Source organism: Anopheles ziemanni, chromosome 2 (genome assembly GCF_943734765.1).
Source record: "Anopheles ziemanni chromosome 2, idAnoZiCoDA_A2_x.2, whole genome shotgun sequence".
Taxonomy (NCBI): domain Eukaryota; kingdom Metazoa; phylum Arthropoda; class Insecta; order Diptera; family Culicidae; genus Anopheles; species Anopheles ziemanni.
In genome coordinates this window covers 80171762-80198796 of record NC_080705.1, presented here as the reverse complement: position 1 = coordinate 80198796, position 27035 = coordinate 80171762, and the positions used below count along the sequence as shown (strand labels likewise).

At 45.6% G+C, this 27035-nt stretch overlaps 7 protein-coding genes across 7 annotated transcripts; 4 read left to right on the top strand and 3 right to left on the bottom strand.

Moving 5' to 3' along the window:
* Window positions 1-682: 682 nt before the first annotated feature.
* Window positions 683-6110, top strand: LOC131281286 (uncharacterized). The gene is made up of 6 exons (XM_058310563.1): window positions 683-748; window positions 4052-4184; window positions 4366-4653; window positions 4729-5207; window positions 5281-5649; window positions 5717-6110. The coding sequence occupies exons 1-6, from the start codon at window positions 711-713 to the stop codon at window positions 6090-6092; spliced, it is 1683 nt and encodes a 560-aa protein (XP_058166546.1). The 5' UTR covers window positions 683-710; the 3' UTR covers window positions 6093-6110.
* A 3785-nt stretch (window positions 6111-9895) lies between these two features.
* LOC131286429 (multiple inositol polyphosphate phosphatase 1) lies at window positions 9896-11709 on the top strand. The gene is made up of 5 exons (XM_058315380.1): window positions 9896-10091; window positions 10166-10260; window positions 10327-10563; window positions 10635-11314; window positions 11423-11709. The coding sequence occupies exons 1-5, from the start codon at window positions 9896-9898 to the stop codon at window positions 11676-11678; spliced, it is 1464 nt and encodes a 487-aa protein (XP_058171363.1). The 3' UTR covers window positions 11679-11709.
* Window positions 11710-11741: 32 nt separating this feature from the next.
* LOC131294482 (mitochondrial carrier homolog 2-like) lies at window positions 11742-13698 on the bottom strand. The gene is made up of 5 exons (XM_058322528.1): window positions 13450-13698; window positions 13277-13361; window positions 12656-13202; window positions 12471-12581; window positions 11742-12399 (listed from the first exon to the last, which is right to left on the bottom strand). Exons 1-5 carry the CDS (start codon window positions 13696-13698, stop codon window positions 12327-12329), a joined length of 1065 nt encoding a protein of 354 aa, XP_058178511.1. The 3' UTR covers window positions 11742-12326.
* Window positions 13699-14343: 645 nt separating this feature from the next.
* Window positions 14344-15680, bottom strand: LOC131281388 (mitochondrial carrier homolog 2-like). Its single transcript, XM_058310716.1, has 4 exons — window positions 15324-15680; window positions 15155-15239; window positions 14534-15080; window positions 14344-14458 (listed from the first exon to the last, which is right to left on the bottom strand). Exons 1-4 carry the CDS (start codon window positions 15564-15566, stop codon window positions 14344-14346), a joined length of 990 nt encoding a protein of 329 aa, XP_058166699.1. The 5' UTR covers window positions 15567-15680.
* A 491-nt stretch (window positions 15681-16171) lies between these two features.
* Window positions 16172-17431, bottom strand: LOC131294481 (mitochondrial carrier homolog 2-like). The gene is made up of 4 exons (XM_058322527.1): window positions 17124-17431; window positions 16957-17041; window positions 16336-16882; window positions 16172-16265 (listed from the first exon to the last, which is right to left on the bottom strand). Exons 1-4 carry the CDS (start codon window positions 17364-17366, stop codon window positions 16172-16174), a joined length of 969 nt encoding a protein of 322 aa, XP_058178510.1. The 5' UTR covers window positions 17367-17431.
* A 389-nt stretch (window positions 17432-17820) lies between these two features.
* LOC131281718 (trafficking protein particle complex subunit 8) lies at window positions 17821-22544 on the top strand. Its single transcript, XM_058311068.1, has 9 exons — window positions 17821-17986; window positions 18061-18514; window positions 18591-19176; window positions 19247-20209; window positions 20272-21293; window positions 21364-21581; window positions 21659-22070; window positions 22158-22298; window positions 22364-22544. The coding sequence occupies exons 1-9, from the start codon at window positions 17821-17823 to the stop codon at window positions 22422-22424; spliced, it is 4023 nt and encodes a 1340-aa protein (XP_058167051.1). The 3' UTR covers window positions 22425-22544.
* A 572-nt stretch (window positions 22545-23116) lies between these two features.
* LOC131285070 (4-aminobutyrate aminotransferase, mitochondrial) lies at window positions 23117-26772 on the top strand. The gene is made up of 6 exons (XM_058313932.1): window positions 23117-23408; window positions 23561-23673; window positions 24644-24815; window positions 25454-25616; window positions 25689-26539; window positions 26603-26772. The coding sequence occupies exons 1-6, from the start codon at window positions 23336-23338 to the stop codon at window positions 26722-26724; spliced, it is 1494 nt and encodes a 497-aa protein (XP_058169915.1). The 5' UTR covers window positions 23117-23335; the 3' UTR covers window positions 26725-26772.
* The last annotated feature ends 263 nt before the right edge of the window (window positions 26773-27035 follow it).

The following is a 27035-nucleotide window of genomic DNA, read 5'->3' as shown; positions in this document are numbered from 1 at the left end:
TGTTAGATAAAAATCGAGACTTTTGTCATAATATTCCGCACGTAAAAGTACACTGCTTTTATCAAATGACCTTGGCAAACACGGTCCTCCCCGATGCACTAAAGCACTGCAACGGCTTTTACGGCTGGTACTGCACGGTCATTAGCGTAGCCGTTAGTGATCGTGGCACTTGATCTTATTGTTGTCTGGAAATGATTTGCCACATCAGTCGGGCCACAGATGATTACGTACGCTGCTATCAATTTAGTTGGGATCGCAAGCGAAACCTGTTGGTTGCACTCATCTTTCGCGCCGACGTGGCGCGGGAGCTAAACGCCACAAAACTAGTTGTTAACAACACGTGCTTAGAATAACAGGTCACGAAGCAGGCGGTGTCATGCGCGCGGTGGTGTTTTAAGAACTTTGTGTGCTGCAATAAACGAAATTGTGGTGACTTTTTTCGATAAATACATTCCGTTTCATTTCCGTTCAGCGCTAGAACACCGCGGACATAAATGCGGCGATGAGAAGGTGCCTGCGGTGGAGTTAAATTGTGTATGGAAGTAACACATCGTTGATATCTTAAAACGGTCGGCAATGGGAGGAAAAGTGTTGGTGGCAAACGAATAAAAATACACAACGCTCCGTAAACACCGTACACGGGGGATAGCGAGTCGTAGCCGTTACTTCTCGGCAGGCCAGCGGACGCGATCGGAATCTTCACCGGCACCATGGAGGTTTGCTGCTTGAAAATGGCTTCCAGATGCAGGTAAATATGGTGTTTACACACAGTACTCATAAAGTAAGCGTGAGAACAAATATTAGAAAACAAACGAGACGCTTCAATAAGGGTTGTTTCTCATTTCCGTGAAAATTCGCTGTCATTAGATGCCGTGTGTTGATTATGGGTTTCAAACAGAACTTCAGGCTGTAGAATTAATGATCCTTTAATTTACTTGTAAACCCATTTGTATGTCAATACTATTGGTAACATGTATCATGTAAAAATGAAAACAGGCAGTTGAATTAATGTGGTGTCAAATAGTGGCAAATTGGCTAGTATTATACATTGTACCATTTTTGCACCATTTTGTGCCAAAGTATTAAACACTGTCTTTAGTCTAACAATTAAATGGTGTTTGTTCTGCTCAGGACTAAGATTCAATTTGAACGTTTTTGCCTATTCAAAAGACATTACAATTTAAAATACATTCATTCTAAGCTACCAATCGTGTTGGAAACGTGTATGAATGAGTAAATAAAGCTGGTTGCAATTTGCACAAATGGTCTTTACTGCCGAAGAGGATCGAGTTATTGCGCTGGGATGGGCTGGGAAAAAACACATCGTCATATAGGTCGTGAATATTGCACAATGGCACCGTTTTGTGACGCTGGTGTGTGATTAGATCTGCGGCATGTGCTACGCATTAACGAGTGGCTGCATGTGTGACTTTTTGCGGACATGGCACAGTGCACCATGTTCCTCGGACTGGTAGCAAGCAAAAAAAAAAAAAATATCGTCCATTTCCTCCATATCGGCAGCAAGCGACGCGTTTTCAATAGACTATTTGTTAGTTTTTTTACTCCCTTCTTCACCTTAGGCTCACCCCTAAAAGATCATTCTAATACTACCTACTCCTACTCGTTTCCGCATCTCACTCGGGCATAAGCTTATCGTTGATGGACTGCTGAAGAGGAACGAACCCGTATCGAACAATTTATCACACCGCAATTAGTGTGGTTTACGGCGGCGTTTGGTTGATCAAATGCTGGGAACGACGATAGTGGGTTACACTAATTCCACAATTAGATCAGCGGGGCCATTGGGAACTGAGTCAATGAAACGATGTCGCCACTGTCGTAGACGATCAGCCACGTTTTCGTCTGAAAGGCTTGATTGACATGGAACAATAACAATATTGAAGTGAATAAAAGTTTCAAAATTCATGTTTCTGGGTTAAGAGATATAATTAGTCATTCCTCGGTTCATTGGAGGAAGTTGCCAATAAATAACTAGTATTAATGGGTGCAATTCAAGTTATGGTTTGTTGCAAAGTTATTAACTGGCTCTAATTATATTTCTCTTCTAAAGACGTTTATTTTAAGTATACTTGCTTACGTAAGTTTTGTCTTGTCTTGAGTATTTGTTTATCCGGCGTTGTTTACCTTATGATATCATTTACGCACCCTAATCACTTCAGCCCATCATGCCTTCTCTACCTTTCTTGACAAGAGAAAATGGTTTTAAAAGATAGGTCGGTGGGTCGATACCATTTTAATAAAAAGTATTTTTTTAAACTTATTCAACACCAAACATATTTACGTACTAGAAATGTTACAATAAACCTTTAAATATTATGGATGCTGGAATGATCTCGATGAGCATCTTGTTTCTTTACACGATTTCGTTAAATTTCTATCCAAAAGGATGCAATTTTGTTTGCTTGTCGACCTTTATTCAACTTATCTTATCAAAAGTTGTACCTTTAATGTTTGATATCGTTCATTTTCGGTGCTTGTTCGTGCGAGTACATTGGAGGTTGTTGTTGATAAGAATGCTCGCATTACTCTTGCGATAAAAGTGACTTTGCGTCCAAAATAATGGTGGGCGAATAAATGAGTCATGTAGGAGTGAATTTTGGAAACCTTTGGAACCGTTCTTCGAAGCTGTGGAATTCGTTCGTTTTTTTGTTAAATACGGGGGTTATTTAATTTTAGTGTGTTTAACAAAAGTAACAAATTTAAGGAAACATACACTTCGATGCATGCATGCTGTGAAAAGGGAGATTAGTGAAAATAGTGTTATATTTATTTTTCCAATTTAATTCAACTCAAGACGTTCACCCTTGAAATACTAAAACAAAATGAATAGATAATCAAATCGTACCGTTGGCATCTATGTGGCCAACATATTGGATTTGAGTACCGAAGTTGTCCCATGGTCAGCCGTATTAATATGGACCTGGTCGTTTCCTTCGCAATACGTTTCTTGTTTCGAATGTCGCTGTGCAAAAATCGTTTGGCACGTGAATATGCTCTCCACCGGACGGCGAACTTGAGCAAACATACCATAACATTTTCACACCATATCCATAAGAAATAGGTAAGCCCGCTCGCCAGCGATTGCAAGCCACGCCTAATTGAGAATTATTTATTGCAGCCACTATTTATGATGTTTCAATTATAGTGCTGCTTCAATTATCAGATTAATTAGTGACGAAACGTTACTCCAGTCGGGGCGTCGGTATGGCCAATGTGTCGCGAGTAAGGTGCAGACCAAAAGCCACCAGATCAAGCTGGTACTGGTTGGGGCGATTTTTCCTTTCCTTCGCCAAACTGGAGTGGAAAGTCTCACGATCAGCATCATTACGATTTATGGGTGCTTTGGAATGTCAACCTGATAAACATAAACGGACCCGTCGGTAGCGGAGGTTGAAGTTCGTCATTTGTAACGTCGTCGGTCGGGCTAATGCAAGTCGGCCCCAGTCGATGACCAAGTCGATGTTCATTTCAGTTTGTGGCGGTCTGTGAAAAAGTTTAAGAAATGTTCTTTCAACTCGTGTTTGTTGTTTGTTTTGATGAAACTGGCAGATGTAACAACATTTCGGCTTCGACGATGAGAGCATTTATTTGCTGTTAATTGTAGGCGAATTTGTAAATTACAAAGTAAAACAAAAGATGAAGTCACGCAGAACTGGTTTGTGTGTGTGTGGAATTCGGTAAGCAAACATGTTACGTACCACACGCTAAAGTGAGTCGAGTGCTTTGGTGAACGAAATCTTTTTTTTACATTTACAATATAAGCAAGCGATTCGTTTGATTATCTTCGTAAAATTATGTGGGCCATTTGCAGATTTAAAAAAAAATTATTTAAGTTGTTAATCCAGCTTTTCAGTGAAGAAAGCAAATTAAAAATAATGATCTGTAGGTTTCCATGTTCATCTTATGTTGTTGTTAAATATGCTTAGAGTATTATTTAAGGGCATTTTCTGTGCATCTTCCACCAATTTACCAAAAGTAAAACGTGAAACTTCTCTCAATGGCTTTAAACTGCTTTCATTACACTTTTTAGACCTGTGAGGCCCACCAAGGACATAACGCAGCTTTCGTCGGCAGGATCTTCGCACGACTGTGGAGCCCTTTCCCGGGTCGTAATGGTCAGAAAAACGGACCAGCGTGTCATCAACCACAAGGGTAGCAAAAAGGTAGGACTTGGCACACATTAAGTGGCACGTACTTATTTTAAGTTTTTTAAGGTTCACGCTTCGCATAAAAATCAGTTGTACTATCAACTTGTCACTTGTCACAAGTAAATCCAGATAAGGATCGTCTAAGCCGCTCAAGTATATCGTAGATAATATTCTAATTTCTCTCCTATCCATTCAGGATCCACTGTGCGAGGTGATTACCATGGAGACGATACAGACGTACAAAGGCCACAAACCGGATCGAACCGTTGTGTTTAAGGAGAAGTTCGATCTTACCGACAACGACATGTGTCGATCGCAATCGACGGGAAAACTGTCGGCCGGGTCGCCGAGGCTGTCGATTTCCCCACTACGAACGATTCTCACAACAAGCGCCGAGCTCGAGCGAACACGTGGAGCAGCGGCGTGCGACCGGAACAATAATAACACGGCACCAGCGGCGTCCCACAGTGCGGTCCAATCGTTGGCCAGCTCCAAAACGGTTGCAAAACAGTCGTCCATTTCAAGGAGCACGGTCTCCATCGGCACTTCAACCCCGCAGCGACCGAAGTCGCTGGACCGAACCAAAGACTTGCAGAACCATTTGAAGAGTCCCTCGATAGGCAGTCTGCGGTCCTACGGAACGCAGTCGTACCGGCGCGGTTCGGCCTCCATGTACACCGAGTTCGAGCGGGACTGTCTGAAGGCGCACAATCAGTACCGGACGCGACACGGGGTGCCACCGCTCAAGCTCTGCAAGCGCCTTTGCCGGTACGCCGAGGAATGGGCAAAGGTGATAGCGGCCCGGGGTGTGCTGGTCCATCGGAGTAACTCGCAGTACGGCGAGAACATCTTCTGCTCGTGGAGCTCGTCAAACACGGTCAGCGTCAGCGTCACCGGCCAGGAACCGGTTGAGAACTGGTACAGCGAGATCGATTTGCATGTTTTCGGTAAGGAACCGGCTACGCTCAAGACGGGACACTTTACGCAGGTCGTGTGGAAGGACAGCCGGGAGCTTGGGGTGGGAGTGGCCAGAAATCGGTGAGTCACGTCTGATAAACCTTTGACATGCTCATCAAAAAGCTATTTCTATTCCACCGATCGAACGTTTCAGCTCGGGGCAGGTGTTTGTAGTGGCGAATTATGATCCCCCGGGGAACTACATTGGAAGCTTCGCGAAGAATGTGCCACCGTTGGGAGGCTTTGAGGTGCCTAAGATTATCGTTGACAAAGCTTCCGCGGCCATGCAGGGTACCAAAAAGACGGAGACGGACTCGATAATGGATAGTAAAACTTCGAAGACGTCTGCACAACAGCGCTCGAGAGAAAACCGGAACGGAAATGAAGGCGAAGCCGGTATTAAGCTGGAGAAACACGTCCGTATCGTGGACGAGAATGATCCGGATGAATTTAATGAATTTTGCGTGGCAGTTTTGAAGCACCACAACGAGTTCCGACGGAAGCATGGTGCACCGAATTTGATGTATGTATGGCAGATCGGAGGAAAAGACCAGCAGTCCGCATGATCGTATCAATTTATCCCCTTCTAGATTACACAAGGAGCTCGTGAACGACGCACAGCAATGGGCCGACATATTAGCCAGGGATGATCGGTTCACCTATCGGCAGAACTCCAAGTACGGCGAGAATCTCTACTGCCTGTGGTCGTCGGATCGGAATGCCCTGCCGAACGCCAGGGAAGTCTGCCGCTCGTGGTACGAGGAGGCCAAGCAGTTCACGTTCAACGTGGAGCCCCGCACGGCCGTCAAGGGTGGCCAGTTCACGCAGATGGTGTGGAAGGGCACGAAGGAGCTGGGCGTGGGCATTAGCAAAACGCGCAGTGGGAAAGTTATTGTCGTATGCACGTACTACCCGCGAGGGAATGTGCTCGGCCAGTTTCTGGCCAATGTGTGCAAGGCACGTTAGTGTAGTTTTTCGCACGGCGGCCATAGAATCCGCAGTCACAATGAGAACACAAAGTACCTAAGCTGTAAAGATAATCAGGAAATTATGGAAGCCTTAATAGCAAGAAGAGCCATCAAATCATGTGTTGCATTCAAATATTCATAAATCGGATATACTATACAAAAATACTACATCTCGAAAAACAAGAAACAAACATAATGAAATAAATATTTTCAATAACACTTAATTGCTTGTAAATAAGCAAGACAAAGGCCATGGTTGTTTGCCATTACAGGAAGTTACCAGTTATCAACGCTTTATATCGAATATATGCTTTTTTACATAAATCAATCGACATAAGCATTGCTTAGAATTCACGTTTTTGAATGGCACATGTATACATTCACAAAATAAAAGTACTTTTCAAGATAACTTAACCTTCATATTGAAAACAATAATTGGAAAAAAATCACATCAACAACATTCAAAGAGGCTTCAAACGGTCTACAAATATTGTATCTCACCATGTTACAAGAAGTTTTAAGAAAAAATAAATCTTGTATTAAACATATTATAGTATCTAACGCGAAACGAGTGATTCGTAGCTCGCCTTCGATGGCTGTAAAAAAAAAAAAACACACAAACATGGTTGAAAACTTAATTTTATGCTAGATGAAAATGCACAAAAAAAGTACTTTTAAATGTACCGCAAAATGGTGTACATCTTAAAATTCTTACCGAAACTGTATCCGTCACGTGCTGCTTTTTGACATGCGAATAATATCTTAAACAACCAGCACCTTAAACATGAGACTGTTAATCACAATGCAATCAAGTTCTTTCGTACAGTTTGCGTACCCATTATCGCAATTTTGAAAGTTATTCAAACTTAAACATAATAAATGACTTAAAAACTAGCCTTTTTGTTCACTTGTTGGTAATCCGAAAACGTTGAACATCAAACATATGCATAACGAACCGGTGATGGAGGGTTAATCTGGGATTTGAGGAAACTCTCTGCACTGGAGGCTCCTGATGGCTTGGAGTTAGATCAATAAAAACCCGCATATAAATTTACTCTTTACTTAGCGCAATGTATCGTAATTTCATCGCAAAATTCAACATATCGAATCTACATGTTCGAGTTATCTGCTGAAATGTTTCAAGTGCTTGTTCTAGTTAAGGCACGCACCAGTTGCATTCAAGCTAAAGTTGTAAAGCTGTAGGGAAACTTTAGTAAATTTACTTCATTTTCAGCTCGAAACTGTTTGTTGGTTATTTTTATATTCCTATTATATTTATTACTAAGTCTTGTCTAGTTGAACAACAGTCGTTAACTCACTGCATAAAATTTGTTTTCGGAAATTTTAAAATTTGTATGCAATCTGAGAGATAAACCCGTGATCGAGTGATCGCGCAAATAGATAGCGCGAGGTTCCTTCTGGAAAAAAGGGGCGAAATTGAAAGCCCAAAAGAGTACATATTTAAAAAATAACATTTTTAAATCAACGAAGTTCTCGAGGGAAGTGTTTGATTGTAGATTTTAAAAAACGAGTGCGATTAATCTACAAGACATAGCAAAGCTGAGAAAATGAAAGCTTCAGAAGCTTTTCGATTTCGAAAGCATTTTTTGTGAATTTCTCTCACAGAATCTATTTGCGCCGCGAGAAAACCCGCGACTTCTCCGTTAAACCGCGGGTTCAGGTTGGAAATGTATGAGGGCACGCCTCAGTCATCTGGAAGATCGCGCCGCGAGTAGATCGTTAATGATTTATGTGGTGTTTGTGGGCGTTTAATCGGTACTTGACTGTTTTTTTTATAAGTGGCTGTGTTTTCGTTTGTTATCAAGCTGAAAAAGGGCATTGAGCTGCTGTGAACAGCTGAGAGAGCTGTAGATTACAGTTTTAACCAGTGCAACAAGTTAATTGAACAAAGGATCGAAAAAGTAAGTAGAAGTGAAAATGCAAAATAAATAACCGCTGCACGTACGTATAAAGATCGTTCTGAAGGTGATTTTTCAGTATCAACGGCGAAGTCATTAATGGCGGCTGCACAATTAGTTTAAATGTTTCGCGACGTGGCTTGAAAAAAAGAATTACAAATACGTGACACTTTGTCCCGGGGAAATTTTAAAACGAACGCAACAATGGGGTCGCGTTTTTGTTTTTAAACCCAGACGTTGTTGTTTCAATAGAATTGAGCATAAGTGGAGAATGAGGCGAGCATAAAAAGGGAGAAAAAAAAGCATGGAACAGACATGTCAGGTAAAAGAAAAGAAAATAACCGGTTAAGGTTGAAAGAAGCAATCGAATGGAATGTTCACAACAGAAAGATGTGTTGGTGAAATTTATCTCCCATGCTGGGCCCACCTTGGGCTAGGTCTTGCACATGGTCGTTATGTTTTTTTCCCTTTCTTTTTATGCTGGCCACTCCCTACATTCGCCTCGCACGGTGCGTACGATCACCTGCAGCACAGGAAGCCAGGCATACATACACATAGGTACACATATGTTTACACACGATCGATAGGTAGGGTGATGCCGCGTGATGATCACCATCGTCAGCATTGGCATTATGTCATCGACATCCAGCGCAATTATTCACACGACGCAATTGTCCAGAACCAGAACGATCAGGCCGCGGTTTACCATCAACCGACAGGTTGCTCGAGGTCAAGCCGGTAGCGAAATTTTCCGCTCGGTTGCTTTTCGCTCCCAAGGTCGCTAACTAACGGAACCGGTTGCTGTGATGACGGTTGAGCTGATGAGCAGAAGCCTCCGGAAGCAGATGATGCTAACGCCGGCATTTGTCCGCCTCGATTGCCGGGATTGCACGATCATTCGTAATTTGTTTTTAATGGCATAATTTTGTTGAAAAAAAGGTAACCATAAGGTATGATATATTCAAATAGAACGATTCGAGTGTAAGGAGAATGACGTATTCAGTAGACCACCCACAATCCGCTCCTTTGTCATGAAAATGATTGATCATTTGTGTCCCATTTCGTACCTTTTAAAATAACACAGTGTGTACAGTTTAACATGCACGTGATAAAAATAACTCTCTCACGTGCGAAATACATGTCTAAAGGCCGGCACGATGGGAAAGCCTGCGTTTGAAGACAATGGATATTTTTTCGCACGCAGTTGTGGTTGATAAATGGTTGCTTCAAGTGATATTGAACAAAACATCTTATCATTCATCGGTAGCTTGAGCATTTTCTTACCTAAAGCTTGTAATTGATTGCCACTCGCAAACGAACGATGATACATATTGGCCAGACGAGTTTGAGCCTGGTTGCTTGTTTATACGAAAGGAAGACGCGTTGTATGTTCAATACAAATATTACCCTAAGAAAACACGAAATGTGTTTCTATACCACGTGCCAAAAAGAACGTCTATCTACAAAAACGACGAAGATGATCTAATCGATCGAGGTGAATTGATCGCTATATAGCGCAAAAATATTTAACCTTGGCAAATGTTTGCGAGGAATTTGTGCGTTCGTTAAGGTTGCTTTTTTGGTGGCCCGGCGATGCGAAGTAGGATAGAAGTGCGAGGTTAAATGTTTATGACACGAGCAATTATTGGACAAATTTAGAAAAGCAACAATTTACCGCCGATTCGTTGGCCTTGTTTTTTTCCCAGTGCCAGCCAGAAAGTCTCATTAATCGGGTTAATCGTTCGTCCAGATAAGGTCGAAAATTTGACCTAAAGCGAGTCCTACACATGATCTTTCTCGTAAATGTCCTTTCGTTGATCGCTCTAGCATCTATAACATATAATTATATGTTTTCCTCTTTCACTTACCCAGCTGATCGACAATGATCTTGAGGCTCCATGCGTCGGTTGTGCTGCTCGTGTGCACACTGAAAGTGATCACGGCCCAGCGGAGTAGCTGCTGCGAGACGTACTGCTACAACGATGACGATGAACGGAAGCAAGTGCGACACTTTGCCACCAAAACGATGTACGAAGTCATCCGCCCGCCGGACACCGATCGTCAGCACATTGTACCGAGTATGTAGACGTGGATGTAAAAACTATGTGAAATTTGGTTTTTAAAGAGACATCTTTCTTGCTTCCCCCTGCAGACTGTGCACCGGTAAAATTTTGGCTCCTTAGCCGACATGGCACTAGACTTCCGAGCAAGGGTGACATCGTGGAAATGCCAACGCAGCTGAAACTGGTATGAGGCAATAGAATAGGAGTATGGTTTGCACACTTTTACTAACAATTACACTTTTCCCTACAGTTGCAAGATGCCATCATTGACAATTACTATACACGCCGTACGATGCCCGACAATGGGCGCATGTGTGACAAGGACCTGGAAATCCTCCGAAATTGGCGCTGGGATCCGAACATTACCGCGCAGTACGAATCGACGCTTACCGAGCAGGGATGGCAGGATCTCAAATATCTGGCACTGCGCGCCAAGGAGAAATATTGGCAACTGTTCGGCAGTGGCTACGATGCGAACAAGTTTTTGGTGAGAATATAGTGTGTGACCACGTGTCAAGCGTTTTTGTTTCTACACAAACCTCGATTTTGGTTTTACAGTTCCGCTACACCAACACTCAGCGCACCGAGGCAAGCTTCAAGGCGTTTGCGGAGGGTCTCTTCGGCAGCGAGGAGTCGCAGCGGGTCAAACCGATAGCGCCATCCGAGCCCGATACCCTTCTGAAGCCGTACGACTACTGTGCGGACTACGACGCGAACAAAGATCGCCAGAAGAAGGACGAAAATTCCGAGGCAAATAAATTCTTCCGCACGGCACTGTTCACCGGCACGGTGTGGGATATTTCGCAGCGGCTCGGCTTTCGGCACAATCTGAGCGTGGAGCAGATCGAGCATATGTGGGATGCCTGCCGGTTCGAGCAAGCGTGGCAAATATCGCGGGCAAGTCCGTTCTGTGCGGCGTTCACCCAGGATCAGGTGAACGTGCTCGAGTACAAGGAGGATCTGGCGTACTACTATCAAACCAGCTACGGTTACGAACGTAGCACCGAGCTGGCATGCCACGCCATGGCCGACATGCTGAAACATCTAAAGTCCCGCGAAGAGCCGACGGTGGTGGCATACTTTACGCACGACTCACAAATCCAGCTGCTCCTGGCGGCGCTAGGGGCGAAGAAGGATTCAACGCCACCACGGGCGGACAATTATCCGTTCATGAAATACCGCCAGTATCGCTCCAGTGACATTCCATTTGCAGCCAACATTGCAGCCGTAAAATATCAGTACGTATAGCGTTACGAGATTTTCCAATGCTTTTCCACTTCACTTTTGTTGCGCGCCGGTATCGCTAAAAAGTTGAAAAATCTTTAACTGCATCTCTCTACCTACAGATGCGCGGAGCAGCGAGAACCGGAGCGTGTTATATTCTTCCTGAACGAAAAGCCACTCATGCTGGACTGGTGTAACGTCGGTCTGTGCAACTGGTCCGACGTTGAGCGAAAATTCCAACGGTTCACCGATGGCAATTGCGACCGGATGTACTGCCAGGGCAGTGGGGCTTCACAGTTCTTCGCACACCATTCTCTCATCACACTCGTCGTTGGTCTTTTCGTGCTCCTTTCCGTACGGTGGGGTACCTTAGTCTAAGTTTCCATTTCACCAGTATTATGTTTTTCAACAGATCAATCACCAATGGCTAAAAATATAAAACTTGGTGGGAATGATAGAGAGTTTGCTTTAGTTGGTTTTGTTTTTGTTTTTGTAAGTTTTGATTTAATTATATTTCCGTGCTATTCCGATGGTTTGTCATCTACTACTTTTGGAGGTATTCATTGTCGAAAAATGTAACTCTTTTTTTATAATGTTCGATTATCTGTTCCACTACTCCCTGTTGCAATGTGGAGTTAGCTATATGAATTCCGATTGTTCAATGTCTTTTCAACAATTTCCCCTCAGTTGTGGCAACTCCGTGGGGTGAAATAGTAATTCTCATTTTTTTGCATGCACATATCTATCTCCTACGCCAAATAAAGTATTTTACTGTTGAGTTCGGGGGGGAAGATGATTAAATATATCAACTTGAAATGCTACTTCATAAAAGCAAAATAAAAACATACGATACCAGACGACTGGTTTTGGGGTCTGAAAAACGAGTTCAGTTCACATTATTCGATAAATGCCCATAAGGACTGTGGGTACCGGTTGCCCTCACCCTTGTGTAGAAACCAACGAGGTAGGCCTCGTTTTTTCTCCCTATGCTTTTTCATTTGCGGGCAGTTTACACCACTGTACCTTTTACTTGAACTCTGGATATGGAGCGATGGCTGGGGAACCGTTCAGTTTGGCCGGTTGTGCTCTGCCAACGGTTCTAGAAAGATAAGCGGAAGATAATGTTATCGAAATTAAAGCAAAACTACAGGGAATATGTTTGGTAATTACCGGAAAAAGAATGATGCGCCACGCTTGTGGTCGTTGGTCATCTTCAGGCGACGGTAACAATCACGCCATCCGAAGAAATTATCCATCAACGGTGGATTGCCCGCCTTCAACCTGTTTCAGGACGACGAAAAAGATAGGAAAACGTTAGTTTTGCTCGACAACACGTTTCTCCACATGGGAATTACCTTGAGCCATTCACGACCATGCAGGTCGACACGACATGGTAAGGATAAAGCCAGCTACTGACGGTGAAGTGGGCAATCGTATTCACGTTGTTCTGGATCGTACGATTCTGTACGATGTATCGACAGAACAGGTAGGTTATCGTGCTGGTCATCGCTATACATCCAAGTTCCACGACCAACCGGGGCACGATGCCCGAAAAAAACCCTGTAATGCCCTCCGTTTGCCAAATCTCCTTTACCGATTGCCACAATCCACTGTATAGTTGCTCCCGGCCTACGAACTGGGCCATCATTCGAATAGAAATAACGTGGAACGGTTGGGAAATGACGACACCGGCAAAGTGCACTGCGACATCACGGTGCACATTAGAAATGAACCAAGCAAAATCGTCTTCGTTTTTGTGCTTCTTTTTCTCCTCGGTGGCTACTAGCCCCATACCGACGGCTAGCTTTTCGCCGTAGTACGAGCTAAGAACATTTCCGACCAGTTTGGCGCTAAGCCCTCGGAAACATCCCGTGAACCCATCGACGGTCCCGATGTGGTACGCTAGAAAGGAGATAATAATAACGAGGGTTGATGACATTTTTCCATACACCGATCAGCCGTCGGAAGGTTCATACCGTACTGAAAAATATTGGGCAGCATCAAACGTCTTGCACCGAATAGGGTTCGACCCGGCCGAGGCGCTATCGGTTCGTAACCGAGCTGAGGGGAAAAGATAAGATAGGATAAACATGGACCATATTTTTACTTTACCATTGCAGATTATCGCATATTGGTGGCGGGTACCTACCTGGATGAGCGTTTTGGCATAATCCAGCGGATGCAATGCTGTCGTGCAGCACAAACGGAAACCGAACTTCACAGCGCTCGGCGTCTCATTCGATTCGTTGGAATTGTTTTCGACCTCGTTAACAATATATACGTCTGGCAAAGGATCAGATCTTTTTTTCTTGTCATTCCTTGTCCATTCCGGTCCACGTTCGAAATCGTCAAACCAATAATCCGGCTCAATCTGCGTGTCCCTCGTATATACATTCATTCTTATACGAATCACAGATGTTCTCTATCGTTCTTAAACACAGGTGTTCGTTCTCACTTTACTATATTGACCGTATTTATCTTTTAGGCCTTAAGCAACTGTTGATGTTTTGCTGTGAAAACTTCTTTCCGCACAGAAGATTCGTTCTTATCGGCAATGCCGACCACGGTTGGTAGTTACGTTAGTTAGTACAAGGTAGGGTAATTTGCAGTTAATTGATGTTTCTTGGCTTGACATATCAGACAGTTGGTAATATCAATTGAATATTCTGGTCAAAGTTTAGCATTGTCGTGTTTTTTCAACATGTTTTTGTCCATGTTAGATATTCCAACTGCATTTGGCGAGGAAATCAGACACTTTTGGTTTCGGATATTATTCCTTTGCAAAAAAAAATCACCCGAAAAACGATAGTAAAACCTCTATATTCGTAGGCACCTTGGTCGTGATTCAAACCTGAGCCGTTAGTTCGGAGCCTATAGTCGGTTCCAAAATTTGCTGGAGTTCGTCGGAGCCGGCTCCGGTTGTGGAACCGATTTTTCCATCACTAATGTGGAACCGTTCAGTTTGGCTGGCGGTGCTTTGCTAAAAGTTTTGGAAAGATAAAAAGATAAAAATGGTATCCAAAGTAAGGACGGTGCTATGTAATTACCGGAAAAAGAATGAAAGACCACGCTTGTGGTCGTTGGTCATCAACAGGTGACGGTAACAATCATGCCATCCGACGAAATTATCCATCAACGGTGGATTGCCCGCCTTCAACCTGTTTCAGGAGGAGAAAAACGATAGAAAAAACGTTAGTTTTGCTCGACAACACATCTCACCACATGGGAATTACCTTGAGCCGTTCACGATCATGCAGGTCGACACGACATGGTAAGGATAAAGCCAGCTCTTGACGGTGATTTGAGCAATCGAACTCACGCTTTTCCGGAGCGTACGACTCTGTTCGATGTACCGACAGAACAGGTAAGTTATCGTGCTGGGAATTACTATACATCCAAGCTCAACGATCAAACGGGGCACGATGCCTGAAAAAAATCCTTTAATGCCCTCTGTTTGCCAAATTTCCTTTACCGATTGCCACAATCCACTGTATAGTTGCTCCCGGCCTACGAACTGGGCCATCATGCGAGTAGAAATAACGTGGAACGGTTGAGAAATGACGATACCGGCAAAGTGCACTGCGACATGACTTTGTACATTAGAGAGGAACCAAATAAAATCATTCTCCTCTCTGTGCTTCCGCTTTTCTTCGGAGGCTACTAGCCCCAAACCGATGGCCAGCTTTTCGCCGTAGAACGAGCTAAGGACATTTCCGACCAGTTTGGCGCTAAGCCCTCGGAAGCATCCCGTGAACCCATCGACGGTGCCGATGTGGTACGCTAGAAAGGGAAGAATAACAACGAGGGTTTATTAAATTTTTCCATACACCAATTGGCCATTGGGAGGTTCATACCGTATTGAAAAATATTGGGCAGCATCATTCGTCTCGCACCTAATATAGTTCGACCCGGCCGGGGAGCAATCGGTTCGTATCCGAGCTGAGGTAGAAGATAGGATAAACATGGACCATATTTTTACTTTACCATTGCAGATTACATCGCATATTGGTGGCGGGTACCAACCTGTATGAGTGTTTTGGCATAATCCAGCGGATGCTGTAATGCCGTCATACAGCACACACGGAAACCGACCTTTAACGCGGTCGACGTCTCATTCGATTCGTTGGAATTGTTTCCGACCTCGTTATAAATATATACGTCTCGCAATGGATCATACCTTTTGTTCTTGTTAACCCATTCCTGTCCACGATCGAACTTGTTAAACCATTCCGGCTCAACCTGCGTGTGCCTTGTATATTCATTCATCCTGATACGAATCACAGGTGTTCGTTCTCACTTAACTATATTGACCGTATTTATTTTTTAGGCCATAAGCAACTGTTGATGTTTTGCTGTGAAAACCCCTTTCCGCACAGAAGTTTCGTTCTTACCGGCAAGCCGACCACGGTTGGTAATTACTTTAGTCGGTACAAGGTAGGGTAAATTCCAGCTAATTGATGTTTCTCGGTTTGACATATTAGACAGTTGGTAATATCAGTGAATATTCTGCTCAAGGTCACTGTCGTGTTTTTTTTATCGTTTTTGTGGCCACGTGAGTAGATATTCTAACTAACTATGGCGAAGAAATTAGACGCGTCTCGGATTGCAAAAAAGTTCAAACCGCACCGTTGCAAAAAAGTACACACGAGAATTGATGGTAAAACCTCAATATTCGTAGGCACCTTGGTCGTGATTCAAACTGTTTTCGTTATGTGTCAAGTGTAATCAGCCTACGTGCTCGGGAACAATTTTCGAATATAGGATGGATGTCATGGATGTGAAACCACCAGCCAAACGACGGTGCTTTGCTAAAAGTTTTGGAAAGATAAAAAAATGAAAATGGTATCCAAAGTAAAGACGGTGCTATGTAATTACCGGAAAAATAATGAAAGACCACGCTTGTGGTCGTAACAATCAGACCATTCGAAGAAATTATCCATCAACAGCGGATTGCCCGCCTTCAACCTGTTTCAGGAGGAGAAAAACGATAGAAAAAACGTTAGTTTTGCTCGACAACTCTCCACATGGGAATTACCTTGAGCCAGTCACGATCATGCAGGTCGACACGACATGGTACGGATAAAGCCAGCTCTTGACGGTGATTTGAGCAATCGAATTCACGCTTTTCCGGAGCGTACGACTCTGTTCGATGTACCGACAGAACAGGTAAGTTATCGTGCTGGGAATTACTATACATCCAAGCTCAACGATCAAACGGGGCACGAAGCCTGAAAAAAACCCTGTAATGCCCTCCGTTTGCCAAATCACCTTTACCGATTGCCACAATCCACTGTATAGTTGCTCCCGACCTACGAACTGGGCCATCATGCGAGTAGAAATAACGTGGAACGGTTGAGAAATGACGATACCGGCAAAGTGCACTGCTACATGACTTTGTACATTAGAGACGAACCAAATAAAATCATTCTCCTCTCTGTGCTTCCGCTTTTCCTCGGAAGCTACTAGCCCCAAACCGATGGCCAGCTTTTCGCCGTAAAACGAGCTAAGGACATTTCCGACCAGTTTGGCGCTAAGCCCTCGGAAGCATCCCGTGAACCCATCGACGGTGCCAATGTGGTACACTAGAGAGGGGAGAATAACAACGAGGGTTTATTAAATTTTTCCATACACCAATTGGCCATTGGGAGGTTCATACCGTATTGAAAAATATTGGGCAGCATCATTCGTCTCGCACCGAATAGGGTTCGACCCAGCCGGGGAGCTATCGGTTCGTATCCGAGCTGAGGTAGAAGATAGGATAAACATGGACCATATTTTTACTTCACCATTGCAGATTATCGCATATTGGTGGCGGGTACCAACCTGTATGAGTGTTTTGGCATAATCCAGCGGATGCTGTAATGCCGTCATGCAGCACACACGGAAACCGACCTTCAACGCGGTCGACGTCTCATTCGATTCGTTGGAATTGTTACCGACTTCGTTATAAATATATACGTCTCGCAATGGATCATATCTTTTGTTCTTGTTAACCCATTCCTGTCCACGATCGAACTTGTTAAACCATTCCGGCTCAATCTGCGTGTGCCTCGTATATTCATTCATCCTGATACGAATCACATATGTTTGTTCTCACTTTACTATATTGACCGTATTTATCTTTTAGGCCTTGAGCAACTGTTGATATTTAGTTGAACTGTGAAAACTCCTTCCCGCGCAGAAGTTTCGTTCTTACCGGAACCGTCGACACGGGTTAGTAATTACTTTAGTCGGTACAAGGTAGGGTAATTTCTCGGATTGCAGTTCAAACCGCACCGTTGCAAAAAAGTACACACGAGAATTGATGGTAAAATATTCGTAGGCACCTTGGGCGTGATTCAAACTTCTTCGCCATGTGTCAAGTGCAATCAGCTGTCGTTCGTCAAAGGGCGGATGGTTTGTTTACGTAGAGCAAGAGAAATCGATTAATTTCTCGGACCGTGCTGAAATTCGTCTCTTGCCGCTAGTGGAACTTACTTATTTTAATGTGAAAAGTGCACCTCCGAAGAAAACCGTCACAATGATTCATTTAACTGGCCAAAATTACTCCTCGAAGGAGATACTGCAGAATATTTTCTCGCCGATGGTCGGTGCCATCGTTTCGCAGCAGGCGGAGGAATTGTGTCAGAAGAATAATCTCTCCTTTGTCGAAATGTTACAACCGTTCCTAAAGCTTTCCTCCGATGGTAAGATTTTCCACCATTTCAAACAATAATCGGTAATTTATTCTGACATCTTTATGATTTCGTGCTATCGACAGCTCATTTTCGCGATGTTGCTGGCACGAGCGTTTCTATCAAGGGGCTACGCATCAACGTGGTGGACGTTAACTGGCGCCCACCGCAAACGATACTGGCCAAAAAGATGTTGAATGAAGCAGTAACGTCCGCCGTTGGGGAGAAGATGAAACCGATCAAGCTGGACGATGGCACGTTCGTGGATATACCGGCCGCGGAACCTTGGTTCGAACAGTGGCGCGAAACGTTTCTAACGGTTCAGTTTCCGGCAGATCACGAGTTCACGCGCCACTTGCTATGCTCACTGATCGTAGTGTCTAGCATTGATCCGAACCCGATCGAGACGGCAAACCAGTTGACGAAGAAAATACAGATGATGCAAAGCATCACGCCTCCCCGGCTGCCGAAGTGGTTTTCCACTGATGCGCTGAACTGTTACGTTATGCTGCACGATGGATGCTCGGGAGATATCGGAAAGTGAGTTCAAAGAACCATTTGATCTTCATTTGTTGGAATTTAATTCTATTCGTTCAATCGCTCCATTGTTTTCCAGGGCACAACAAGCTTTCGATGGGCTCAAGTCGTCATACGGGGAACATAAATGCTTCCTGCTCCAAATAAATTCGCACAGTGGTGCGCCCGCGGATTGTCCCGACCCTTGGCTACGCTATCTGAAGAAACACCAGCGCTCGGAGGGAGCCACCACGAGCGACATCGACAGTGCACCGAAGACACCACAGGATATGGGCTCGGTGACGGGTATGCCATCGACCGTGGTGCAGTCGTCAAATTTGTTGGCCTCGCACGGTGGTGGTAGTGGTAGCAGTAGCACCTTGGACACACCACCATCCTCACAAGCCGGCGTTGTCCTGGGCGAAGTGATTGCACATCCGCTTAGTCCGGTGCAGGAAACGGGCATTGAGATACAGGAAACGTCGAGCCTAACGTCAAGCATCGATAGTCTGTCGCTGCAGACGATCAATCCGAACGTGTGGCCCATCGAGAGCGATATCGAGGTGGCGCACGGGTCATTCCTTACGGCCAGTGATTTGGATAACTTGAAGCACTTTGTGCAAGATTTTGCCGTGCGTGCATTGATTCCGTTTGTCGAGCGGTTGGTGGGAACTCTGAATGACTCTGTAAGTATAACTTAGAATGAATTCGTCGTTTAAGTCATTTGTTTTACGCTGTTTTCGATTCCATTTTTAGATATCGAACAAAAAAGGAGTCAGTCGATCGCTGCTGAGCGCCACCAAGCGCTGGTTCGTGACGAACAAACCGGGTGTAAACACGAACCAAAATGCCGTGGTGTACACGAACGAATCAACCGAGCTGCAGACGCGAAAGCTCGGCGATCTTTACTTCATGTTTGGCCACTACGCACTTGCCTTCCAGGCGTATCATCAAGCGAAGCGGGACTTTAACGCGGACTCCGCCTGGCAGTACTACGCCGGTGCCCTGGAGATGGCCGCCCTGGCTGCGCACATGCAAGGCACGGCCAACCGTAAAACGTACGACTACATGGAGGAAGCTATTTTGACCTACCTGAATAGCTGCAAGTTGCCACAGTTTGCTACCCGCGCTACCCTCCTCTCGATGGAGTGCCTACGGGCGGCGAAGCTATACAGCGAGGCGGCCAAGCAGTTGATTCGCATGACGAGCGAAGACTCGGACCTCCGGTCGGCACTCTTGCTCGAGCAGGCGTCCTATTGTTTCCTACTGGCCAACCCACCGCAGTATCGCAAGTATGCGCTACACTGTGTCCTCGCCGGACATCGGTTCTCGAAGGTCGGCCAGAGGAAGCACTCTTTCCGCACGTACAAACAGGCGTATCAGGTCTTCGATCGACGTGGCTGGAGCCTGGCGGAGGATCATATTCAGTACACGATCGGTCGGCAGGCGTCAAATCTGAAGAAGTTGGATGAGGCGGGCGCATGCCTGGCGCATTTGTTGCGCCCGTCGAGCATGCAAACGGCCGCTCAGCAAACCCTTTTCCTTCGCGAGTATCTCAGCACCAAGCGAGCGCTCCATGCGAAGGGAAGTGACGGAGCTAGCGACATTCCCTCAATTGCGCTCCCGAAGATTGTGCAGACGATGACGAAGGTTTTGGTGACCTCACCCCCGCCCGTCTCGAATCCTTTGCACGTAGCTGCGACAAACATCAGTATCACGGTAAGGTTTTGAAAATTTGCACAAATAACGTAATTAAAATGAAATTGTCTTTCGCTCCACAGTCCACACAAACTGGTGAACACATTTGGAACAAGATGGAGGAGATGCTGGTGCAGACGGCCTCCGAGCGGCCAGTGATGGTGTTCCGCCCATCCAGATCCTTGTTCTCCGTCGAAGCACCAGCCACCGAGAACCCTCGCTCGGTGCACGGAGAACCGATCGAGGTAGCGTTCAACCTGGAGAACACGATCAAGCCGGCGGTACTGTTTGAGAACATCAACCTGCTGTGGGAGTTCCGTAAGGAGGCGACGGGAGAAATCTTCACCAATCGATCCCTGTTTTTGGGCGAACTGAACCTGGAGGAGCGGTCCGAGATCGAGAATGTCGTCGCCACGAGCTTCGTCGGGCTGGTCGCTTTCGGCGAGCATGAAACGAAAACGCTGGTGCTGAAGCTAACACCGCGCTGTACCGGACAGCTGCGCATTCTGGGCATCGTTGGGAAGCTTTCGGCCGCACAGCCGACGTCGGGTGGCGCGCCGGGTGACGTACCCTCCCTGTGGGGCAAACAGTTGTTCGAAGCGCAACCGATCCGCGTTGCAAGCGCCAAAGACGGTTCGAAGGTGTTGCCGGTGGCACCGCAGCTGTTTGATCGTAAGCTCGAGATCGAAATTCTTCCCCCCGCACCGGCACTACATGTTAGCTTCAGTCGGGCACCGGCGGAGGTGCTGGCCGGAGAGGTGATTCCGTTGAAGATCAACATGACAAATGCGGGCGTCAGTGCCCTACGGGACATTTACGTGTGTATCGATAATCCCCGGTTCGTGCTGTTGAATCCGAGCGAGGGTGACATACCGCTATCGATCAGGCGCGATATGGCGGACCTGGCGATCGAAAGCGTGGGCCGTGATCGTGAGGCACGTAAACAGTACGTGTGCCGGGCATTCCGTGAAGCGGATGGTAACTTCATCGCGCCGAATGAGACGAAGACCGCCACCCTTTGGCTGCAGGCACCCTACACCAAGGGACAGAAGGATATAAGGATGATGATTTACTACGCCATGCCGCAGGATTATCCGAAGTTAAAGTGAGTATCTTATTGTATGTGCTTTTATGTTTGCTTTATTTTTCTCTCTTTTGTCATTATTCCTCAAAAGGCATCGGCTTGTACGGCATACGTGGAATTTCAACGTAAACGATTCGCTGCTTGTGGACGCCAACTGTAACATCAGCCATCCGGTGAAGCGTGAGCTTGGAGTTGATGTGAACGTAAGAAATCTGAACCAGGTGCATCATCCGCTCATGACAGAAATCACCGTCAACGATCTGTTCTTGTACTGTTCCACGTATGAATTATGCAAGAAAAAAGTGGTTTGTATGTATCGGAAAAGAAAGTTTTATCTGAAATGAAGTAGAGTGAAGTTAAAAATTACCGTTCTTCCATCCGGACAGATATTAAAACGCCCGGTCACACAAAGCTGCAATCTGGTGCCGGTTTGCGCACGAACGACACGCTCAGCTTGCGCTGCAATCTACAAAAACGCCCGCTGGACGTGGCGTTCGATGGAAACTTTCAGCGTTACGTAGAGCAAAAGCTGTCCTCCATTTCGGTCCGTGAATCGGATGCGGAAGCGAACGCTACCCTGCCACCGCTCGATGCGGTCGGCAGTTTTCTGATCAAGCACGAGACGAAATACATACGCGTGTACGAACCGAGCAGCAACGAGGAGTTCAATCAGATGTTGAATCAGCGCGATCGGCACATGACGCTGTGCGTGAACTGGTCGGCTACGATCAACGATAATGGAGCAACGCGGAAGGCGTACGGGCAGCATATGGTGCAGCTGCGAAATCTGTACGATTCGTAAGTTGCTCTCTTTTCAATATTTTTCATCCATCAAATGATCATGCCTGAGTGCTTCTATTGGTTGGCTCCCTTATTTGTTTGTAGTGTATTTTGTCCACCTTCTGAACGCCTGCAACAGATCACGTTCAGTGGCCAGTCGGATCTGCACGGAATTTTCGCCGATTTGGAGAAGGTATTTCCAGCGGAAAACAATGATATCGATAGTGGATGGGGTACAAATACTAGGTAAATGGTCAAGTGCGATATACTTTGATATGCAAGCTGCTTACTCTTTCCCATATACTTTTTAGCTACGTGGCGCAGAGATGTTTCCTGGAGGAAGGCTTCCAGTCTGTTGAACTAAGAGCATAAGAACACCCGCACTTATCCACGTATTCCAGAGTTTCGCTACAATAATATCTGTTTTTCATTGATATAGCTTGGCGGCGAATAATATTTAAGATAGTCAATAAATCATTTTAACTAAAGTTTGTGGTACTAAAACAAAACCCTGTCCGTTTTACTGAAACTCATGTAAAACTGAGTGTAATTTATTTTTGAATTACTGAAATTACTGTTATCAAGAACTGCTTTATTTTACTTTATATCCTGTACTGCATTCACGCTAAACGAACTAATGCCAAAACCGTTAGGGAACTAAAAAACATCGACATACAAGAAGCATTTTAATTTAACTTAATTTCATGACTATCGTAAACGTTATGAGGTAAGCTAATTAATCGAATATATTTTACAGTCCATCTTAGCTAATATGTTCTTTACCTACTTATCTAATTGTCCTTCGATTGCACAGAATACTACCGAGTGTTCATAGTGCACGGTGCAATTTAAGTGTCTACTCTCTTTTACTCTCCGTCTCTCTATTTTCAGATCGCTCTCTCAGTATTTCAAGATCTTTAATTTTTCTCATACCGTTCTAGTTCGAACCAGATGGAGTTTGCGTCTCTTTTCTGTACTCCCGCGCCGTCTACTAAACGCCGGTCGGGGAAGGATAAATTCAACATTTGCTCTTCCGGCGGCGCTCATACAGGAATCTGTTCCGACGGCGAACGGACGTGTGGCTTCGAAAGCGTGCCTGTGTATACGCGCCGGTCGCACTTGCAGGAGAGTATTGTGTGTGAAGTACCCCAGGTCGGGGTTCGCGCATGAGCGTTTAAACATCGGTTTGAAGTTTGTGCCGATTTGGGATTTCCGATCGATTTTTGAATCGAAAGTTTTCGTACAATTGCTGAAAGTGTATCACCTGCGGGGTTTGTGAAATAATGTTGCTCAAACAGCTTGGCGATGTGCTCCGGCGCACCGACAGCCAACGGTGCCACCGTGGGATGGTGCAGTGTAAGTGCAGAGTGTCAAAGGGCTAAGCGACCCTGTTTTTTTTTCTCCAAAAGGGTCCACCGAGTCTGTTCCACACACTTTTTGACCGAGGCACTGCAAAGCTGTGCTAATTAACGGCGTGTTGTTTACGTGTTGTTCGCTTTATTTTACAGTGAGTCGTCACTTTGCCGCCGTTCCGCAGGCCGAACCGGTTGCACCGTCGCTCAAAACAGAAGTACCCGGACCGAAGTCGAAGGCTTTGCTGCAGCAGCTGAATCAACTGCAGGTACGAAGATTATCAAAGGATGCTGTGTGCATATCGTTTTCAAAGAAGACGCAGTTCTGGAACAATCGCCCCGCAACCATCCGGATCGGTTTCGACCAGCACGAGCGATCGGTCCGTCTATTGCCCTGCAACACCCTTCGCATGAACCTTACCCAATTGAAACCAATTGAAGGGAATTGGTTTCAATCAGTTGTACGCTACTCGCCGGAACAAATCTGCGTCCGGATTCTGGTGGGGGCCCGTATCATGGTGTCAATGGACGACGGTTGCATCGCGAGAAACATATCTCTCGAGCGTTGCATCTCCGGAACGGCAATCGGAGGACGTAGTAATGTCAAGCACCAGAAAAAGGGAAAATTTAAAAGACCGTCTCCCATGCGAAGAAGATGAAACCAAAATTCAGTACCAAACGCCGACGATGAGGGTGTGTGCGCTGCCTCCAATTACGGTGGAGATCAAAAATGATATAAATAACTCTGGTACTATTTTTTTTGGTAGGTTCGTTCTTGACTCTTGCACGCGCCGGCTAATGACGATGGTTTGCGTTCCCTGACCTCTAGACATTAAGATGGAATTTATTGTGCCGCCACGAGCTTCGTCGACATCGTCATTTACCATAATGACGACGTTCTTTACACGCGTTTTTCTTCCTCTTCACGCACCGGTCTTGAACTTGAAAATGCGTTTCGTTACGATTTTTCCCGGTTCTCGAACGGTTTCCCGCCCGAACGCACCTAATATCTCCACACGGCGTTTTCATTCACCGCGTGGTAACTGACCACGTTTCACGCTGAGCTATTTTTAACGAACAATAACGCTTGTTTATATTGTCGCGAACTGATGAAATTTTTGGTGCTCTTGCATTGAGGAGACAATTTAAAGATATTGATGCCCGAGTAGATACAAAAAAATTTCTGAAGGACTTCAAGACATTAATAAGAATTTCAATCAAAATCACCTTTTATTCCAGAATGCCGGTTCGGTGCAGATGTTTGTCGATTACGACAAATCGTTCGGCAACTATGTGCAGGACGTCGATGGGAATGTACTGCTGGACATCTACACCCAAATTTCTTCCATTCCACTTGGCTACAATCACAAGGAGCTGCTGAAAGTGTTCCAGAACGATCACAATCTTTCCAGTAAGTACTTCATCGAACCCTTTCTGGTTAAAAGTAGTCAAACATTTCTCTTGTAAAGTTGTTAAGATTAGATAATCAACAAAGTTTTATCAAGTTTTATCAAGTTTAATCAACCCGCACTCCATCTGACCACCCGGTGTTGTTGTTTTGCAAAGCACTTATGTTACCAAGCTTTATGAAAGCAACAAAAATCTTATCAACGCATGGCCGGGACTGATGCATTTATTGTGCATTTCGCGCGGCACCACCAACCGTTCCTTATCAAACGTATTTTTATCAGTAAAACTGCGTGGCGCGTGGCAAGGGTGGTGTGATATGATAATTTGGCGTTGCCGTCAGCGCACATTGGTTAACTGCTTCGCTGTCTGGGCCTGGCATAATGAATGATGGCCTAAAATGGGTGGCCGGAGCGGAGGGAGGGATGGTCTGGTACAATGTGGAAATTGTTGCTCGTGGTTAGGGTTCATTGAGTGTCTGATTAGGTTGATTCAGTTTACCGAGTGAAGGTTGATGACTTTATTTGTAGTCATGTTATTATTTAATTTAAATTATATCCACCCCCCTTTTTTAATCTCATCGGGGGTTTAATACTATACAAACTTATTTATAATCGGGTTTTCTTTCTTTCCATTTCTTAGCGCTTATTAATCGCCCGGCTTTGGGCGTTTTCCCGGGCGAGGACTGGCCCAATCGGCTGCAGAGTGTATTGATGTCGGTAGCGCCTGTTGGGTTGGATCACGTGACGACGATGATGTGCGGTTCCTGTTCCAACGAAAATGCGTTCAAGAATATTTTTATTTGGTAAGGCATGTTTGTAGTATATTGTATTTGCCAGGTTTCTGTACTTATTATATCCTTCGCGTACGTTTGCAGGTACCAGAAGAAGCAACGTGGAGATGCGACCCCGTTCTCCGAGGCGGAAATTCAATCGTGCATGATTAACCAGGCTCCCGGTGCTCCGAAACTGAGCATCCTCAGCTTCCACGGTGCCTTCCATGGGCGCACACTCGGTTGCCTGTCGACGACGCACTCGAAGTATATCCACAAGATCGATGTGCCCTCGTTCGACTGGCCGATCGCCCCGTTTCCGCAGTATCGCTATCCGCTGGAGGAGAATGTACGCGAGAATGCACAAGAGGATGCCCGTTGTTTGGCCGAGGTGGAGCGATTGATCGAACAGTACGGCAAGCGTGGCGTTCCGGTGGCCGGCATCATAGTCGAGCCAATCCAGAGCGAGGGAGGTGATAATGAGGCATCGCCCGAGTTCTTCCAGCAACTGCAGCGCATCGCCAAGGCACACGGAAGCGCCCTGCTGATCGATGAGGTGCAGACGGGTGGCGGTCCGACCGGTAAGATCTGGTGCCACGAACATTTCAATCTGCCCAGCCCACCGGACGTGGTGACGTTCAGCAAGAAGATGCAGCTCGGTGGATACTACCATGGGGCACACATGAAACCGCCACAGCCGTACCGCGTGTTCAACACCTGGATGGGCGATCCGGGCAAGCTGCTGCTGCTCGAGGCGATCCTTCGTGTGATCAAGCAAGAGTCGCTGCTGGAGAACGTTCGCCGTACGGGTGACAAGCTGAAGCAGGGTCTGGTGCAAGCGGAACGCGACTTCCCACATTTGCTGAGTGCGACTCGCGGACGGGGCACTTTCTTGGCGATCAACTGTGCCACACCGAAGCTTCGTGACGACATCGTTGGCGCGCTGAAGCAGAAAGGTACTCTTGTTTAGTTGAAAACTCTATCATGCACCTATCACTGAACGATCCCTCTTTCCGCAGGTGTTCTGTCCGGTGGTTGCGGTGACCTGAGCATCCGTTTTCGGCCGGCTTTAATCTTCGGCGAGAAGCACGTGGACATCTTCCTGGACAAGTTCAACCAGGTGCTGAAGGAGGTGAAATAAACAACTACCGCTGCTGGGAAGATGAAGCGCACAAATTTTCGATATTTTTGGGATACACAAAAAAAACATCAGCACAAACGGAAGAAACAAGGAATGAACGAAAACTGCCATGGAGTAGCAGCGAGGCGTACAAACGGCTAGGCCATAACAAAATACAGGCGAATGACTGTGCGGGGCAAAAGTAAAGACACCATTTGTCATTCATTAGCATTCGCTATGCTTCGTACAAAAACTGAATGCACGTAAATCCCTACCCCCTTTGCACGCTCGCTATACCTGCCAGCTTAAAGGAGCTTGGAAATGAAAAACAA